The sequence below is a fragment of the Pipistrellus kuhlii genome, unplaced genomic scaffold, assembly GCF_014108245.1.
Source record: "Pipistrellus kuhlii isolate mPipKuh1 unplaced genomic scaffold, mPipKuh1.p scaffold_m20_p_9, whole genome shotgun sequence".
Taxonomy (NCBI): domain Eukaryota; kingdom Metazoa; phylum Chordata; class Mammalia; order Chiroptera; family Vespertilionidae; genus Pipistrellus; species Pipistrellus kuhlii.
Genome location: NW_023425595.1, coordinates 66,197,334 through 66,216,373, shown reverse-complemented (window position 1 = coordinate 66,216,373; position 19,040 = coordinate 66,197,334). Strand labels below are relative to the sequence as shown.

The following is a 19,040-nucleotide window of genomic DNA, read 5'->3' as shown; positions in this document are numbered from 1 at the left end:
CCTATGTTCTAACCACTTATGCACACGGGCCAGGACTCGAAGTGCTTTTAGAATAGATGTATTTTCTCCTATAAAAAATTTAAGGTGTCTCTGTTTCTGCTTTAAACCTTTTTTTGGGTAAAAAGTAGCTATAAATAAAATCCCCATTTTAAAGATGAAACAGCCCCAGAGGTTAGGTAACTTGTGCAAAGCAGTGTAACTGAAGATAGAAATGGGCTGATGGGGCTGAGGGGACCATGCTGCTGATGTGCGCTGGGGTAGAAATAGGAGCGTTTCCAAGTGTCTGCTGGCACCAGCGCTGTGTGGAGTTCAGTGTGAGGCGCACCAGAGGGGATTAGCATCCAAGGCAGGATTGTGTATGGGTGCCGTCGGGGCCCTCCAGCTAGTGAAGCCCTATGTTGGCCAGTGTTCCCTTCCCACAGTCTGCCTGCCTTTCTGGGCCTGTGCTGTGAGCCTCAGTATAGCCAAGTGGTTAGGAGCTCATGCTCCAGTGCAGAGATCTCCAGACTTACATTTGAACTTGTATCCCAAGATGTGTGTATTTATAAAGTGTAACAATACTTTCTTGACTAATATACTTTAAAACAGTGACAGAAATTTAACTTAGGGGATAAAAAGAATATTTTGGAAACATTGGGTTACATCTTGCACCCCACTTTGCTAGTTTCTGCTTCCAAGGGTTGGTCATGTTCTGGCGGTGTGAAGTCGGGCAAATTCCTTAACCTCTTCAAGCTTCAGTTTTCTCACCTGTAAAATAAGACTAATAAAACTACCTGAGGATTGTGAGGTTTAAATGAGATAATTCAAGTAAAGCTTTTAATGCCACAAGAAGAAAACGCTCCTTGCAAAACTTGAATATTGGAATTCAGTCTCTCGCACTTACCCCCTTTTGCTGGAAATATCCAGGTCCCTCCCATTGGCCAGGTTCTGTAATAAGAGATAGCCAGGGGCTATCGCTGTCCAACATGGGCAAGTTACAGAGTTTAGAAGCCTCTACATTCTTCTAGTAATTACATTTGTTTTGCAATTGCTCTTAAATTTTTTTAAAAGATTTTGATTTCAGAAGGAAGGGAAAGGGAGAGAGAGAAACATCAATGATGAGAGAATCATTGACTGGCTGCAACCTGGGCATAAGCCCAGACCAGGAATCCAACATGACCTCCTGGGTCACAGGTGGATGCTCAGCCACTGAGCCACGCCAGCCTGTCAGATTTCCTCTCTTGAATGGCACTCGGAAGCCTTTGAGAGCAGATTCCTTCTCCCTAAACACACTTACACCAATAAAGCCAACAATGCCATGTGCCGGACGTTATTCTAAGCATTTACAGTCCTCGCAATCGAGTTAGGTGCCATTACTCTCCTCAGCTTGTTAAATAACCTGCCCCAGGCCATAGAGCTAGGAAGTTACGGAACCCAGACTCAGACACACTGACACTCCGGAGCCTGTCTTTAGCCACTGCGTTATGTCGGGCGGGGACCTCACGGCTTCAGTCGCGCTTGCTGTGTGGGCGCCGAGCGGGCGGACGGTGGACAACGGAGGAACCGAAGCTGCGCCTTCGCAGGGATGCCGACTGCCACACCAGCCCTGGAAGCTCGAGGGAGCTCGTCCCGGTTGCTTCCGCAGTCCCCGGCGGTCCCGCCACTTCCGGTTCCGGCGCGTCCGTTTTGCGTCGCGGATTTTGACCCCCGAGCCGAGCCGTCGCCCCGCCCCGTGCTGCCATGGCGGCAGCCGCCCCACTCTCCAAGGCCGAGTACCTGAAGCGCTACTTGTCCCGGGCCGATGCCGGCGGCCACGCGGGTTCCGAGTCCGCTCTCAAGCGTCGCAAAAAGCGGCCTAAGCCTGGCGGAGCCGGCGGCAAGGGGTGAGTGGGTCTTGGCGGGGCTGCCGCCCCCGTTCCCCGTCTCCGCGGCCCGCTCTTCCTCCATCCCCGCCGCGCTGAGGGCTCCGCCGCGCTGGGGGCCCCGCCGCGCTGAGGGCCCCGCCGCGCTGAGGGACGCAGGGAGCCTGCCCTCCCCGGGACCGCGCCCCCTCCCCGGGTCCTGTGTTCAAGCCGGACTGGACTGTGACTGGCATCCCTCTTTCCCCGCCTCTGTAGCCTTCAGTCGTCTCCGGTGGAGAATGCACACTGTGCCCGGAGAATCGGGGAGCTATGCCAAAGCCCCTGTGCTCGGTGCTCAGACTCTGCCTGCGGGGCTCCCAGTCCCGGCGCTGTGGTCCCGCGGCCGACCTGTACCCACTTCCCCCCGTTACTCCGAATACTGCTGCTGCTGCTGACTGTAACAGCACTTACACAGCTCTTGTCACATGCCAGGCGCTGTTCTAGGCATTTTAGATGTATATGAATTCTCATTCATATTGCTACCATGAAGTAAGTAAATGAAGCCTTAGTCACTAAGGCTTAAGGATCAGGATGGGTGCTAAATCCTGTGTCCCGTTAGGAAGAGAGAAGTTTGGCCTGTGGCTCAGTGGTTGAGCGTGGATCTATGAACCAGGAGGTTATGGTTGGATTCCCAGTCAGGCACATGCTGGGGTTGCGCTCATCCCCGGTGTGGGGCGTGCAGGAGGCAGCCGATCAGTGATTCTCATTATTGATGTTTCTCTCTCTCTCTCTCTTCCTCTCTGAAATCAATGAAAGTATATTATGAGAGAGAGAGAGAGAGAGAGAGAGAGAGAGAGAGAGAGAGAGATAAGGTTGGACACAGAAACGTGCTTAGAGGGAAAACGACAAGTGAAGGTGGAGGCTGAGATTAGACTGGCTGCCCGGAGCCAAGGTGTGCCTGGGCTGCGAGAAGTTGGGAAAGTCAGGGAAAGAGGCTCCCCTAGAGCCCAGTGGGCTTTGCCTTGCAGATACCTTGGCATTTCAGACTCAGCCTCCAGAACTGGGAGGGAATGTATTTCTGTTGTTTTGGGCCACCCAGTTCGCCGGAGGAAACTAGTATATCTTACAAAGTCTAATAAGTCCATAGGACGGATCCCTTTTCTTCCTGGTTTGGCTTTCACCTCATTCTTGCCTTCTTTCTTCCTGCTCTCTGACTGTGGATTCTTTGGAAACAGTACCTTGTAGTGAAAATAGCTTGAGCTTTGGAGCAACACCGATCAGAGTTTGAGTCCTAGCTAGGCCACTTTAAAGGCTGTGTGGCTTTGGGGATATTTAATCCCTCTAAGCCTTAGTTTCCTTAGCTTTGAAATGAGAGTAATACTAAATGATACCACTTATATTAAATAGTGGTGGTTGTGCTTAGAGATGTATAAAGTGATCTTGGCTGTTCAGATAATAATTGTCCACACCATGGCAGTCATTGTTATTTGCAATCAGTCATAGTTTATCTGTGTAACAAATATATATTGAATACTTCTTAAGCCAGTTGCTGCAGGGTGTTGAGGATACCAGTCTGAATGAGAAAGTCTTAGTCCCTATCCTGATGGAGCTTATAGAGTAATGGGATACAGACTTAAAAAAAAATAATTTTGCAACTAATTGATTTATTTTCTTTGTGATAAGTGCAATAAAAGTATTTCAGGAATGTTTAACAGGTTCTTAGTTGGGAGAGCAGTTAGGAAGGTATTCTAATGGAAGTTATATATTAAGTTCTTAAGAATGAGTAAGAGTTTCCCAGTAAAGAATGAAAACAGTGGGTTAGGCAGGGAGAAGGAACTGAGTATGTGAAAACCTTGAAGGATTTTGAGCTTTGTCCTAAAACCAATGGGTAAATTTCATAGGCTGTTACCCAAGAATGTTTCTCCTTTTTTATTTTCCCCACTCCCCCATTTAGAATGCGGATTGTGGATGATGATGTGAGCTGGACATCTATCTCCACCACTAAACCAGAAAAGGAGGAAGAGGAAGATGATGGAGATTTGCCTGTGGTATGTATCTTTTGAGGCTGTAAGGACTTTGAAATTCAAGCCTTTCAACCTCAGCTCCCAGTGTGGGGCAGGTTTGTAAGTGGGGAGGTTGGACAGAGAATACTTCCAAAGAAGTACTATCTTCTTTTTTATGGAAGGGCCCATCAAACTGAAAATGGGAACTAATCCCAGAGAGAGGCAGGACTCCTCAACATCAGTGATAGAGCCGTGATAGAAATAGCCAGGTTCACTGTGTTGGAATGTACTTTAAAAGCAGTGCTCAGGTTCAATAGTAGGGAGCTTTCTCTTTGTATCTTTTATTCATGATTCAGCTAAACTTTGTATGCTCTTGTGTAAGTACTGGAGGTATGTGGATTAATAGGACATAGTATCGTATCCTAGCAGTCATACTCTGAAATGGCAAAGGAGTTTAGCTTTTCGCTTTCAGGGGGCAATCGTGTCCATGCCAAGTTGGTAAAAAGGTTTGTAATGAAGGAAATTAACTTTTGGAGGGAAATTGATTAGTCATAGAAAGATCTAGAATTAAACCACCCAGTGGCAATCAGGTATTTATGGAGCACACATAACAGGACCACTGCGTGGATCTTCATGGCTGTTTTGGATCTGTGTGTGTGTGATGTGTATTAGGAATGGGAATGGTTATAACTTCAGGTTCTTAGACAACAGAGCTCCGTGGCTGGATCCTGTGGATTCCTCAATGTAGTGTCCTCATTGCCACAGGTGGCTGAGTTTGTGGATGAGCGACCAGAAGAGGTAAAGCAGATGGAAACCTTTCGTTCCAGTGCCAAATGGAAGCTTCTCGGAGGTGAGTTTCAACAATAATTAAATCTAAATTTCCCATTTGTAGGGAAAGCCTTTCTTTTTTCTTTTTTTTAGGGGAGCGCATTGCTTTAATTTGTCACTGATCCTAAAAATTGAAACTTTGTAGCCTTGAGTGAAGGCTTAGGCCTGTAAGGGCAGGTGGAAAGCTTGGCTTTCTCCATTGCCAGGGAAATCCAAGCCTCCCTCCTGCTCTTTGTGGCTATAGCCATCTTGGTTGGGATTATTTACATACTTGCTCTGATTGGCTGGTGGGCATAGCTGGTGTGTAGCAGAGGTATAATCAATTTGCATTTTACTATTTTATTAGGTAGGATGGGGGTAATATTTATCTCCTAGGGTTTGAGAATTAAATGAGCTAATCTACCTCAGCATATAGTAGGTGATCAGTAATGCTGATTCTTTTTTCCTGGTGATCTCTCTCTCCAATAAGGAGTGCAGTGGCATGGATTAGTCGACAGCACTCATCTTTATGTGGCACAGGTTTAGTGAACATGCCTTTTGAAAGAAGAGAGTAAGTAGAAACTCATTCTGCTAGGCTAACCTTTCTAGGCTAAATTTCAGTAGGAGTCTCTGTCTGGGAACTCTACACAAATAAGGTTTTGAGAAAAACGTATGGTTGGGAGATAGAAGACTGGGGTTCCAGTTTGTCTCTTTATCTTGGAGTTGTAATCTGATGTGAGAAGCCATTCAGCACCTTAGAGCTTCTATTTTCACGACTGTAAACAAGATGCCTGCTCCACTTGCCTTACAAGGTATAAGATGAAAAATGTATTTAAAATGCTTTGCAAATTTATGTCTTGTTAGGTAAATAAAAGGGATTATTTTTAAGATGTTCATGAGTATTGGTTTGCTGCCCCTAAGCACAGGAGCTGTACAGGGTAGTTTTGGACTTTCTGAGTAGTTCTGAGGTGTATGCTGCTGGGGCATCTTTTGAACTTTGGGTCCTGGTGGTGAACATAGAATTTGTGGGAATCTGACTCTTTGCTCTTTGTGTTTAGACCACAATGAAGATCTTCCTTCACACAAGCATGTCCGCCATGACTCCCCGGATCCTTCTCCGCCTAGGAGGGTCCGCCATGACTCCCCGGATCCTTCTCCACCTAGGAGGGTCCGCCATGACTCCCCGGATCCTTCTCCGCCTAGGAGGGTCCGCCATGACTCCCCGGATCCTTCTCCGCCTAGGAGGGTCCGCCATGACTCCCCGGATCCTTCTCCACCTAGGAGGGTCCGCCATGACTCCCCGGATCCTTCTCCGCCTAGGAGGGTCCGCCATGACTCCCCGGATCCTTCTCCGCCTAGGAGGGTCCGCCATGACTCCCCGGATCCTTCTCTGCTCAGGAAGCATTATCGTCCTTCTGGTGTGTCTCCTAGAAGGGCCCGTCATGACACACCAGATCCATCTCCTCCGCGGAGGGCCCATCACAGTTCCTCAGATATTTCTCCTCAGAGAAAGGCCCGTAACAGCTCCCCTGACACATCTCAACCTAGAAGGACTCTTGACTCCTTGGACACATCAAAGCTCAGGAGGGCCCGTCATGACTCCCCTGATTCGCCTCCTGATGTTCCTCATTCACTGCACAGAACCAAAAGCAGTAAAGCCCCAGAACGAGCCTCTAGCAAAACTTCTCCTCATCGGAAGGGGCCAGGACCCTCTCATCCCTCAGCCCCGAAGAACAGCAAGTACGAATGTGACTCGGACCTCTCTCCACCACGGAAAAGGCAAGCAAAATTTCATTACGGAAATAAACAGCATGAGTCTAAAGGTGAGCATTGATTGTCCACGAGGGGACTTGGTCCCTAGACACTTTATTTTGAATCTTTTACTTGTTAGGTATTTATGTCTTTAGAAATGAGAATAAAGTTTTTTTGGAGAAATTTTAAAAACTAGAGGGAAATGGTGAGAGGTTGGGCTGAAGAGTTAAATATTTATAGTAGAAGGGAAGAAGTTTTTATATATCCTTTTGTTGTCCTCACAGGACATAAAAATGCTATGTTTGTTGTAGAAACATCAGCATGTCTAGAAATATATAAAGGAGCAGAAAAAAATCATGCAAACTTCTGTTATTCAGAGGCAATCACTAGTGTTGTAGCCAGTGTTCATTTTAGTCTTTTCTTTCTTCATTTTTTTTAAAAGATTTTTTTTATTGATTTTGAGAGAGAGGTAGGGAGAGAGAAAGAACATCAGGTAACCTTTTGGTGCATGGCACAATGCTCAATGGACTGAGCTACCTGGCCAGGGCTCTCTGTTCATTTTTTATATAGTTTAGCCCTCTCTGTGTACTACTGTATTTACGTGTTGCATGAATTATCTTGCCTGGTTTTTTCACTTATCATTAACTTCCCCATGTCATAAAACATTTCTTTGTTAATATAATTTTTATTGGTGTTGTATTACATAAATTTAGTTAACCATTTCCCTAATATTGCATATTTTAGGTTGTTTCTAAATCTTGCTCTCATAATCCCATATGATAAAAGCCTAATATGCTAAGTGTCCAGTTGGCCATTCAACCAATCAAAGCATAATATGTTAATGATAATGCAGAGGCCGCACTGACCACCAGGGGGCAGACGTTTTAACCAGTAGGTTAGCTTGCTGCTGGAGTCCCGCTGATCAGGACTGAGCAAGATGGGTCGGACATGTCTTGGAGCCTTCTGCGGTCCCTCCCCTGCTGGCCAACTTCCTGCATCCCTCCCCGGCCCTGATTGTGCATCCGGGACTTCTTGGATGTCAGAGCTACAGTAGTTTTGTCCCAATCCCGCAGGCCAGGCCTAAGACCCCACTGGTGCATGAATTCGTGCACTGGGCCTCTAGTTCTATAATGAACATCTGTGTACATAAACTGTTCTCATTCTGGATGATTTCCTTCTCTGCTTCTAGATAGGTTTCCTGGAAATTAAGTACTTCTAGATTTGTTTCCTAGAAGCTAAGTAGAAATTGATTTTCCAGGTTGTATGTTTTAAAAACCATTGATACATATTGCCAATTGCTTTTGTGATGCTAATGTTTATAATTCAGGCCTGTGGTGAAATTTTTTATCCCGTTTAGTCCCCAGTTACTGTCTTAATTTTTAAATTAAAATACATTGTTATCCTTTAGTCTGAGGACTTCAGAATGTATCGTAGTTAGTTTTAACTTAACACACCACTAAGATCTGCGTGCATGTTATTTTGCCCATTCTGAGTGTGGTTAAATGTGACATAGAGGAATATTTGAGATCTCACACACAATCACAGTCGTTGGTGACTTGGGAACAGAACTCCACATCCTGCCTATTGGTTTTGAAAACTGTCCCTGACTTTGCTCTTCTCCCATGTCATCTGATCTTGTGTTTAGGTTAGTGATGCATGAGGACTAAATGAATGTCCAACAGTAAGTGACTAAGTTCTTTTTAAGATTCCAACATGGGGATTAAAGACTTTATTCTTTAATTTCTAGGCTCTTCACCCAGCCATAGGAAACTTCATACGAGTTCGTCACCTAGAAAACATCAGAGTCACATGATGGGCTCTTCTTCCTACCCAGGAGACAGTCGGAAAGCCTCTGATTCAGACCTTTCTCCTCCGAGGAAGAAACCAAGTTCAAGGCCCCAGGGTTCCGATTCCGATCTGTCACCTCCACGGAATAGACCTAGGCACCACAGCTCTGATTCTGACCTCTCTCCACCAAGGAGGAAACGGAGGGCCAAATCCTCTGATTCTGACCTCTCTCCACCTCGAAGGGCTCAGCCTCTGGGAAAGAAGGTAGGAATTTTCAGGAGCCATATCTTTTCTTAGAGCAGCAGTTGCCAGTCGATGGTCTGTGGACTGCAGGGTCAAAAAGGTTAGTGACCGCTGTCTTAGAGTGATTTCTGTCTTCTAGCTCTAGCCAAGGCCCAGAGATCTGAGCCAGTGGAGGGGGAGGCAGCTCTTGGTAGTGCAGTAAATCTAGTTCAGAGGAGTGCTCCGGCTCTTTCCTTCTCTCTGAAGGCAGGACTGCCTATAATACAGCCCAGGTGAACTTACAGAAACAGAGTTCCTAAGTAGTGTCTCCTTTATGTCATCTTAATTCCATAAATCTCATTTTAAATAGGTTTAGGAAAACTTCCTCTTTTCTTAGTACAATAATAAACTGAGAACTATAGTTTACAGAGTGGGGTTAGCACAAACTTTATGTCAAATGTTATGTATTCAAATCCTACCTTTCCCACTTTCTATCTGTGAAATTTGAGTAAGATACACATCTCTAAGCCTCAGCTTCTTCATTGGTAAAATATGGATAATAGTATATACTTCATAAGTTTATTGTGGAAATTAAATGAGTTAGTGTAAGTAAAATGTTTAGTACAGTACGTGGAACAAAGTAAATAATTACAATAAATTGGAGTGCAGGTTAAAGAGAGGCACTTAAAATATAAAACTACTTCATATCACCTGGAAAGCCAGTGTTTTGTTTTATTTGAAATCTGTGATGAAGCCCGCGTGAGGGGGGGAAAAAATCCATGAACCTTGAGTAACTGTGTTATAAAGAATACAAGTATGAGGAAAGGAGTCTTATTCCAGTGAGTGGGTTAGGAAACAGTGTTAGAGCCAGTGGTGTGTGCAGAGATTTCTTAGGTGGGTCTTCTCTGCAGCCCGCGTGGTCCTGGCAGGATCGACTGGTTGTCCCTAACCCAGGAAGTGAGGTTCTTTTGTTTTGGGTCACAAAGTGAGGGCTGTGTTTTAGCTGGACTCCTTGGTATTTTATGTATCTGTTTAGTCCATAGGTAATTTAATATTGATCAGATTTAGCACATGGCTTAAGGATATTAGGATATATATACTGCATGTTCCATTTGTGGGTTGATTTGTCACCTTGATAAAAGGTGGAGTTTAGTAAAAAGTTTTTATTTGGTCAGATTTTTTCTTTATCCTGAAATATATCTATGATTTAAGGATCTTAGGTTTGAATTTGCATTTTAAATGGAATATTTTATTAGTGTTAGTCTCTGATGGAGGGCTTAGAGCTTAACACAGGTTTCTGGTCAGCTGGCCTGAGAGTGAGTCCTCATGTGTTAAGTTTATATATGCGAAAAAATCAGAATACAGATGCTTAGCCTTCCCTTTAATATCTTCTTGGTTTGTATTTTTGTTTACTCTTAAATTTGATAGTACTATTAGTTTTTCATGAAACTCTATTTCTTCTTTCCTATCTTGTGAATCCTGAGAATAAGATATAAAATTAGCGTTTTTGATTTGGTTATTGCTGATCGTCAGACAAAATGCACATAACTGTGTATACTCATAGAGCCTGCAGCTGCATCATCTCATTAATGTTGGACGCTCCCTTTCCATTGCATAGGCTGCACACATGTATTCTGGGGCTAAGACTGGGTTGGTGTTAACTGACATACAGCGAGAGCAGCAGGAACTCCAGGAACGGGACCAAGGAACCATGGCATTGGAAGGTAAAATTACAAAAGTGCAACGACCAATTGAGGCTCAGATAGCTTTTCTTTTTTAAATGTAGCTTATTGTACCTGATGTTTTAAACTTTTAATTGCTATCAAGTTTGATTTCTGCTTTTAGGCATTATTTTAACTTCTCAGTGGGTCCAAATGGTACTTTTCCTTCTTGAAAAAAATAGTAGTTTTCAGGATCATCACCAGTAGGTACTTCTAGTCTGGCTGCAGGAGTTCTTATTTATTATAGCATTAAAATTCCAGGTGTTTGATGTCAGCTATTAAAATATTATTTCTGATTTTGATACCTGGTGTTTATCTTTAAAAGAATAATTTTCCTTTGTAGCTGAATTCCAGTATGCTGAAACCGTATTTCGAGATAAGTCTGGTCGTAAGAGGAATTTGAAACTGGAACGTTTAGAGCAAAGGCGAAGATTAGAGAAGAACTCGGAGAGAGATGAGCTGTATGCCAAGTGGGGAAAAGGGTAAGGAACCATGAAAGGTAAACTAGACTACAGTGACTGGAGGGAGTTATTTCTCAGAGTTCCCTCTGACTAGCTGGTTTATGTTTTGCCTTCAAGCTATTTCCAGGCCCTCACTGGGGTGGCTCAGTTGGTTGGATATCAACCCGTGCACCAAAAGGTTTGATTCCTGGTCAGGATGCATGCTTGGGTTGCAGGCTTGATCTCCAATTGGGGGTGTACAGGAAGCAGCCGATCAGTGGATCGATGTTTCACTCTCATGTTAATGTTTCTCGCTCTCTCTCAAAATCTATTTTAAACTTTTTTTTTTTTTTTTTTAAATGAAAGCTGTTTTCAAGAATGGAAAATTCATTGTGTTCAGAATATATCCTTTCAGTGATAAATTCTGCACTTGCAGTTGGTATTCTACCCTGTTTCCCCGAAAATAAGACAATGTCTTATATTAATTTTTTCTCCCAAAGTTGCACTAGATCTTATTTTCAGGGATGTCTTTCCATGCGCTAGGTCTTATTTTCGGAGGATGTCTTATTTTCGGGGAAACACGGTAGGAATTTTACCCTTTTCAATATTTGGCCTAGGCTTCTAGAAAGAGGAGGTTCTCTAGATGTAGCAGTGTGTCCATGTCGGTGTAAAAGAGTAGAAATGTTAAACAGTATTGCAAACAATCTTGGTTCTTTTGCCCAGGCTTGTCCAGAGCCAGCAGCAGCAACAAAATGTGGAGGATGCAATAAAGGAAATGCAGAAGCCTCTGGCCCGCTATATTGATGATGAAGATCTGGATCGGATGCTGAGAGAACAAGAAAGGGAGGGGGACCCTATGGCCAACTTTATCAAGAAGAATAAGGCCAAGGAGAACAAGGATAAGAAAGGTGAGCCTTCTGGGAATCATCAGCGGTGCAGGTAACTTAGGTGAGAGAGAGAGTCATTAGGGTGGTGATAGATAGCTATGTGCAAAGAAGGCTTCCCCATACAATCTAGATTCCTTGTATTTGGGAGTTTAGATTCCACATAATAGAGATTTCTGTATAACATCCCCTACCCCCCAAGCCCCAGCCCTGCTGTCTTCTAGCTCTGGATTGAATAGTATAAATAATGGACCTGTTTTCTCTCTTATCTCATTAGTGAGACCTCGCTACAGTGGCCCAGCACCTCCTCCCAACAGATTCAATATCTGGCCCGGGTATCGTTGGGATGGAGTGGACAGGTAAACCTGAATATTTCCTACATTTTTGTTTTTCCTTCTAGCTGATCCTAACCTTCCCTAACTGTAAGTCACTCTACACTCTGCCTCATTCTCTGCCCTAATGACTAGGTTAATAATTTGAAGTTTGCTTGCTTCTGTTTCCAAGGTCCTCAAATCTCATTGCCCATGCTTAGAACACCCTTTCTCCTTTTTTCATTTTCAAAGCTTAAAAAGCTCTGCCCAAACAACTCAGATGATCCTTTGTTTTTGACATTGTCACTTTTAATGGTATTTCCCAAAGTTTTTCCCATTTGGGAAGTATTTGGCAATTTTTTCTTCAATTCTTTTTTTCCCCTTGAACCACTCTTTTCCAATTACACTATTATTCTACCACTTGATATTCTCCCACAGGTCTCTGAAATCTTGTTTATTTTTCTATCATTTTTCTCTATTCTTAAGATGGGACAGTTTCTTTTATCTGCTATCAAGTTCATTGACTCTTTGATCTGCCACCTTCAGTCTATTAGGCCTATACAATGAATTTTTCATTTAAACTAGTTCATTGTATTTCAACTCTAGAATGTCCATTTGAACGTTTATATTTTTCTGCTGATAACTCCTATCCGTGTACTCACTAAGAGACATTTTTGTCTTTCTTGAGACTATCCTATATAATAAAGAGGTAATATGCAAATTGACCATCATGCCAACACACAAGATGGCTGCCCCCATATGGTCAAAGATGGCCACACCCATGTGGATACAAGATGGCCGGCAGGGGAGGGCAGTTGGTGGCAACCAGGCTGGCAGGGGAGGGCAGTTAGGGGTGACCAGGAATACAGGGGCAGTTGAGGGCATCCAGGCCTGAAGGGGAGGGCAGTTAGGTGGGACCAGGCCTGCAAGGGAGGACAGTGTGTTGGGGGGAACCAGACCAGCAGGGGAGGGCAGTTGGGAGCAACCAGGCCTGCAGGGGAGGGCAGTTGGGGGGACCAGACTGGCAGGGGAGCAGTTAGGCGTGGATCAGGCTGGCAGGGGAATGGTTCATGAGTGATCAGGCTGGCAGGCAGGCAGGCGAATGGTTGGGAGCCAACAGTCTTGGATTGTGAGAGGGATGTCCCACTGAGATCTGGCCTAAACAGGCAGTCGGACATCCCTTAAGGGATCCCAGATTGGAAAGGGTGCAGGCTGGGCTGAGGGACTCCCCCCCACCCCCATGAGTGAATTTTGTGCACCAGGCCTCTAGTTTAAAATAGTGCTTTAAGGTCCTGTCTGCTAATTGCAAATTTAGGTCACATCAGGATTTTTTTCTAATAATAGCTTCTTCTTGAGTTTGATCCCATTTTCTGTTTCTTTGCATGTTTGGTAATTTTCTTTTTTTATTTTATTAATTTATTCCCCCACCCCCATTAAAAAAAAATTTTTTTTTCAACTACAGTTGGCATACATTATTATATTAGTTCCAGGTATATACCCCAGGGTTTAGCCATTACATAATTTAGTAAGTGGTCATCTCAATAAATCTCACACCCATCTGACACCATTCATACTAATGAGAATATTATTGCCTAAATTCCCTATGCTGTGCTTTACATCCCCATGACCATCTGTAACAACCAATTTGTACATCTTGATCCCTTCATCTTTTTCACCCCTTTCCCAACTCCCCTCCCATCTGGCAACCATCAACATATTCTCTATCAATGAGTCTGTTTCTGTGCCATTTGTTCATTGATGTTATTTTTTTTCTTGCCATTTTATTGCTCATATTTTTTATCTTTCTCTTCCTCCTCCTCCTTCCTTTTCTTTTTCCTCTCCTTCTTCTGCAAGCAGGCCCTTTAGCATTTCATATAATATTAGTTTGGTGTTGATGAACTTTAGCTATTTATTGTATGGGAAGTTTTTTATCTGTCCTTTGATTCTAAATGATAGCTTTGGCTCTAGCCATTTCGGCTTAGTGGGTAAAGAGTCAGCCTGGAGGCTGAAAGTTCCCAGGTTTGGTTCCAGTCAAGGATACATACCTTGATTGCAAGCTTGATCCCTGGCCCTGGTTGAGGTGTGTGCAGGAGGCAGTCAATCAATGTGTCTTTCTCCCAATGATGCTTCTCGTTCTCTGTCTCTCCCTACCACTATCTCTAAAAATCAGTGGAAAAATAACCTTGAGTGATGATTAACAAAACAAACAAGCAAATAAAATAAATGATAGCTTTGCTGGGTAAAATAATCTTGGTTATAGGTCCTTGGTTTTCATCACTTTGAATATTTCTTGCCAATCCTGCCTGGCATACAAAGTTTCTGTTAAGAAATCAGCTGACAGTCTTATGGGAGCTTCCTTATGGTATTAAGTAACTGCTTTTCTCTTGCTGCTTTTAAGATTATGTCTTTGGCCCTGGCCAGTGTGGCTCAGTTGTTTAAGTGTCATTATATGTTCTGAGGGGTTGCTGGTTCAATTTCCGATTAGGGCACATACCTAGGTTGTGCGTTTGGGGTGTGCCACAGGCAACCAATTGATTTCTCTCTCTCCTTCTTCCCTTCTCTCTCTCAAATCAATAGAAATATATATTTTTTAGAAGCACAAAAAGATTCTCTCTTTGTTGTTAACCTTTTGCATTTTAATTATGATGTGTCTTGGTGGAGGCCTCTTTGGGTTTATCTTTTTTTTATTTTTATTTTTATTTATTTATTTATTTTTTTTATTTTTTATTTTATTTTTATTTATTTTTTTTTAATAAGTTTTTATTGTTCATATTATTACAAATGTTCCTTTCCCCCCCCCCCCCCACCATTGCTCTCCTCCACCAGGTTCCCACCCCACCCTCTGCCCTTTCCCCTCTCCCCATTGTCCTCATCCATAGGTGCACAGTTTATGTTCAGTCTCTTCCCACGCCCCCCTCTCCCCTTTTCCCCAAGAATCGTCAGTTCACTCCCCTTCCATATCTCTGATTCTATTATATTCAACAGTTAATATTGTTCATCAGATTTTTTTTTAATTTCCTTGGTTTTTAGATTCACTTGTTGATAGTTACGTATTTGTTGTTCATAATTTTTATCTTTGTTTACCTTCTCTTCTGAAAGAACCCCCTTCAGCAATTCATATAATTCTGGTTTGGTGGTGATGAACTCCATTAGCTTTTTTTTATTAGTGAAGCTCTTTATCTGGCCTTCGATTCTGAGTGATAGCTTTGCTGGGTAGATTATTTTTGGCTGTAGGTTCTCGCTATTCATCACCTTGAATATTTCTTGCCATTCCCTTCTGGCCTGCATGGTTTCTGTTGAGAAGTCAGCTGACAATCGTATAGGTGCTCCTTTATAGGTTACTACCTTCTTTGCTCTTGCTTCTTTTAATATTCTCTCTTTGTCTTTTGCTCTTGGAATTTTAATAATGATGTGTCTCGGTGTGGTCCTCTTTGGATTCCTTTTGTTTGGAGTTCTGTGTGCTTCCTGGACTTGTAAGTCTAATTCTTTCACCAGATGGGGGAAGTTTTCTATCACTATTTCTTTCAGTATGTTTTCGATATCTTGCTCTCTCTCATCATCTGGGACCCCCATAATTCTGATGTTGGTTCGCTTGAAGTTGTCCCAGAGGTTTCTTACATTATCTTCAATTTTCTGGATTCTCTTGCCTTCTAGCTTCTGTGGAGGAGTGTCTTCTGGCTCTTTATGTTCCAAATCTTTGACTTGATTCTTGCGATCTTCCCTTCTGTTTTTAGGACTCTGTAAAATATTTTTTATTTCAGACAATGTATTCTTTATTTCTTGTTGCTCCCTTATCATTTCTTGTTGACTCCTTATTAATTCTAGTTGATCTCTTTTCATATCCTCGTAGGCCTTATCCATCTTTTCTAGGAAATTCTTGAAAAACCTTGTAAGCGTAGATTTGAACTCTATATCCAGACGCTTTTTGTCCTCCATTTCTTTCGTTTGTGATCTATTTTGTTGTCGCATTTCGCAGTTACAGATGGGGCGGGGTTTCAGGGTGGAGCCTACAGCCTTGGCTTCTGTCAGCCCCGCCCTATGCGGGTCCTTCAGTGCTCGCTGCCGGCGCCTCTGAGAGAAAGGTGCCCTCGATTTTCGCCTGCTGCCAAACAGTCTATGCTCTCCCCCAATGAGCCCGGTATTGGGGTTCAGTTCAGTTGGAAGTGGAGTTGGAGGTGGCGTTCAGAGCAGTCTGGAGCCCCAGTCTCCTTCCCGTCAGGGCAATCCCGCGGCACAGCCGACCGTCCTTTCTCTGCGCGCAGTGTGCGCACCTCCGGGACCTCCTTTCGCCTCTCCCCGGGGTTCCGCCTTACAGCCCGGCTCCCTATGGCAGAGCCTGAGTCCCCGGGGTCTGGCTTAAAACTGGGGATCAGAGCAGTCGGGGGCCCAGCACAGTCGGAGTTTTATCTCCTTTCCGCTAGGGAACGCCCGCCAGGCACTCGGCCTCCCTCCTCTCCGGCTCCGTCCTCTCCGCGCACCGCGTCTCCGTACCTTGGCTTTTCCAGCTCCTCCGCACCTCCTTCTGGTTTTCTCCTTGCTTCTCACTGTAGAATTTCCAGTCAGTCAACCTTCCTGTAGTTCTGGGCAATGTCCGTTTTATATTTTAGTTGTATTTTATTGAAATTGTTGTGTGCGGCTGCGGCTAGGTGTTCACCTGGGCGCAGCCATCTTGGATCTCCCTGGGTTTATCTTATTTGGGACTCTGTGCTTCCTGACTTGTATGTCTGTTTCATTCACCAAGTTAGGAAAGTTTTATATCGTTATTTTTTCAAATATATTTTCAATTTCTTGCTCTCTTTTTTCTCCTTCTGGAACCCTCATGATGTGAATGTTGGTATGCTTGAAGTTGTCCCAGAGGCTTCTTACACTAACCTCATTTTTTAAAAATTCTTTTATTTTAGTTATGGTGATTAGGTGTTTTTTGCTTCTTTATATTACAAATTGCTGATTTGATTCTCGGTTACATCTATTCTACTGTTGATTCTCTGTAAATTATTCTTTATTTCAGTTAGTGTATCCTTTCTTATGCTGTTGAGGTTCTCACTAAGTTCATTGAGCATCCTTATAACCAATGTCTTGAACTCTGTACCTTGTAGATTCCTTGGCTCCATATTATTGATATATTTTTTGTTTGTTTGTTTTCCTGGAGGTTTGTTCTGTTCTTTCATTTGGGACATTTTTCTTTGTTGCTTCATTTTGGCAGCCTCCCTGTTTTTGTTTCTCTGTATTAAATAGAGCTGCTCCGTCTCCCAGGCTTGGTAGGGTGGCCTTGGTAGGGTAGTTGTTCTGTAGGGTCCAGTGGCGCATCCTCCCCATTCACCCAAGCTGGGCACTCTAGGTGGGCCCCCTGTGTGGACTGTGTACATTCTCCTCTTGTAGTTGAGCCTTGATTGCTATTGGAACGTCAGTGGGAGGGATTTGCCCCCAGGCCTATCAATGGTAAGGACTGGCTGCAACCGCTGACCACTGACCACTGACCTCCAACCATTATGGAGGATCAGCTATGCCATAGGCCCACTCCACAGAACAGAACTTACTTCAGTGTGGCTCTTGTGTCTGCTCAGTCAAACTTGTATGTGTTGAAAGGAAGCGCTTTACAGCTTCTACACAAGGCCACCCTACCAAGTGGAAGTGGTTGGGTAGTGATGTTTTGATGTGGTCTGAGGCTGTGGGGCTTTTTGGGAGGTGTAGGCCAAGGTCAGCTACTGCCTGTGTTCTTCCCAAAGCCACCCAGCATGAGCCACAGAGCAATCTGAAGATGGAGGCTATTAGTGCTGGGCTTGAAAGTGCCCAGGTGATGCCAAGCTGTGAACCAAGTCTGGCTGCTGCTAGTGCCAGGCCTGGAGCAACTTGGCCATAGGTATGGGATACACTGAGGCTAGATGCTGCTCCTTTTACAGATTTTAGGAAAACCTTTTCCATTTGTATGTAACAGCCACTGGAAACAGCTTGGATGGACCTGACAGTTGCACCAGGTGCAAACAGTGTGAGCCAGGTTGATAGAATCTCAGATATGGCACCTGCCTGCTGGCTCTGTGGGGGGCAGGTTCATCAAAGAAACAATGGCCTCTGCCAGCACCTCTATCGGTAGAATGCTGCCCCTCAGCTTTTGCCCTAATGCTGGACAATATAGTTCCTCCCCATGTGTCCCTGGTCCCTATTAAGCTGCTGCCCCAGTGCTGGAGCTCAGAAGAAATGAGTCTATAAGTCCATGCATGGGCTATTTTAGAGCAAGTGCCTGGGACTCCAGCAGCCCGCTGCCTCCCTCAGTTTCAATTCCCTCATGAATTTTATATTTTGTTCTTTTGGTTCTATTGCATGTACCTTAAATATTTCTCATGCCTTATTTTCTTCCTTATTCATTAATTGTGAACTCTTTTTCTTTTTTTTCTTTTTTCAAAAGTAAGTGTCCAGTTCAGGATTCTGGCTGATTGATATCTCTTGATTGCAGATCCAATGGATTTGAACAGAAGCGCTTTGCCCGGCTTGCCAGCAAGAAGGCAGTGGAGGAGCTTGCCTACAAGTGGAGTGTTGAAGATATGTAACTTTTCTGAGGCTGTGGGGTCCCTGGGGGTTGTGGGAATGGACACGGACCAGCCAGATGTCTCTCCGTAAAAGCTGTCTATGCTAATAATCGGGGCCCACACACACCAGCAACTCTGAATGCTGGTTTTGACCACTTGAGAAGAACTTCACCATTTGAAAAGAAGAATATCTGAAACCTGATGTTTGGACTGAGGCACCTGTCATTTCTCAGGTGTGCCAGCATTGGTGGTGGTTGCTGGCTTTCAGAAGAAACATTGATTTCTAGTGTCCCAGGGTTTGTTCTTGGTTAGGTTTTTTAATAAACATACATTTATTTTTTTTAAATCACTTTCTGAACTGGATATTCTGTTTCTGGGAAGAATACAAGCTAATAATATTGAACCCCCAGGGATCATGGAGGGTAACGGTTGGATTTTTCATTTACCTGGTATATAGAAAGCAGGATAGTAGTTGTACAATGCCTCCTAACTGGGTTTCGCTTTCTGTGGTTTCAGTTATGCATGGTCAGCTATGTCTGAAAATATTCAATGAACAATTCCAGAAATAGTAAGTTTGAAGTTGCCCATTGTTTTGAGTAGCATGATGAAATCTTGCTCTGTTCCACTCCATCCTGCCCAGGCTCAGAATCATCCCTTTGCCCAACATCTCCATGCTCTATATGTTACTCACCCATTAGTCACTGGGTAGCCATCTGGATTATCAGATTGACTGTTGTAGTATCTCAGTGCTTGTGTTCAAGTAACCCT

General features: G+C 43.9%; 1 protein-coding gene across 1 annotated transcript; it reads left to right on the top strand.

Moving 5' to 3' along the window:
- Positions 1-1,448: 1,448 nt before the first annotated feature.
- On the top strand, positions 1,449-18,621 carry BUD13 (BUD13 homolog). The gene is given in 11 exon segments (XM_045578066.1): positions 1,449-1,708; positions 1,710-1,862; positions 3,775-3,868; positions 4,589-4,673; positions 5,689-6,453; positions 8,217-8,434; positions 10,011-10,116; positions 10,457-10,595; positions 11,277-11,461; positions 11,715-11,796; positions 18,200-18,621. Coding segments are annotated over 11 exon segments (2,166 nt in total). The 5' UTR covers positions 1,449-1,463; the 3' UTR covers positions 18,294-18,621.
- Positions 18,622-19,040: the final 419 nt, after the last annotated feature.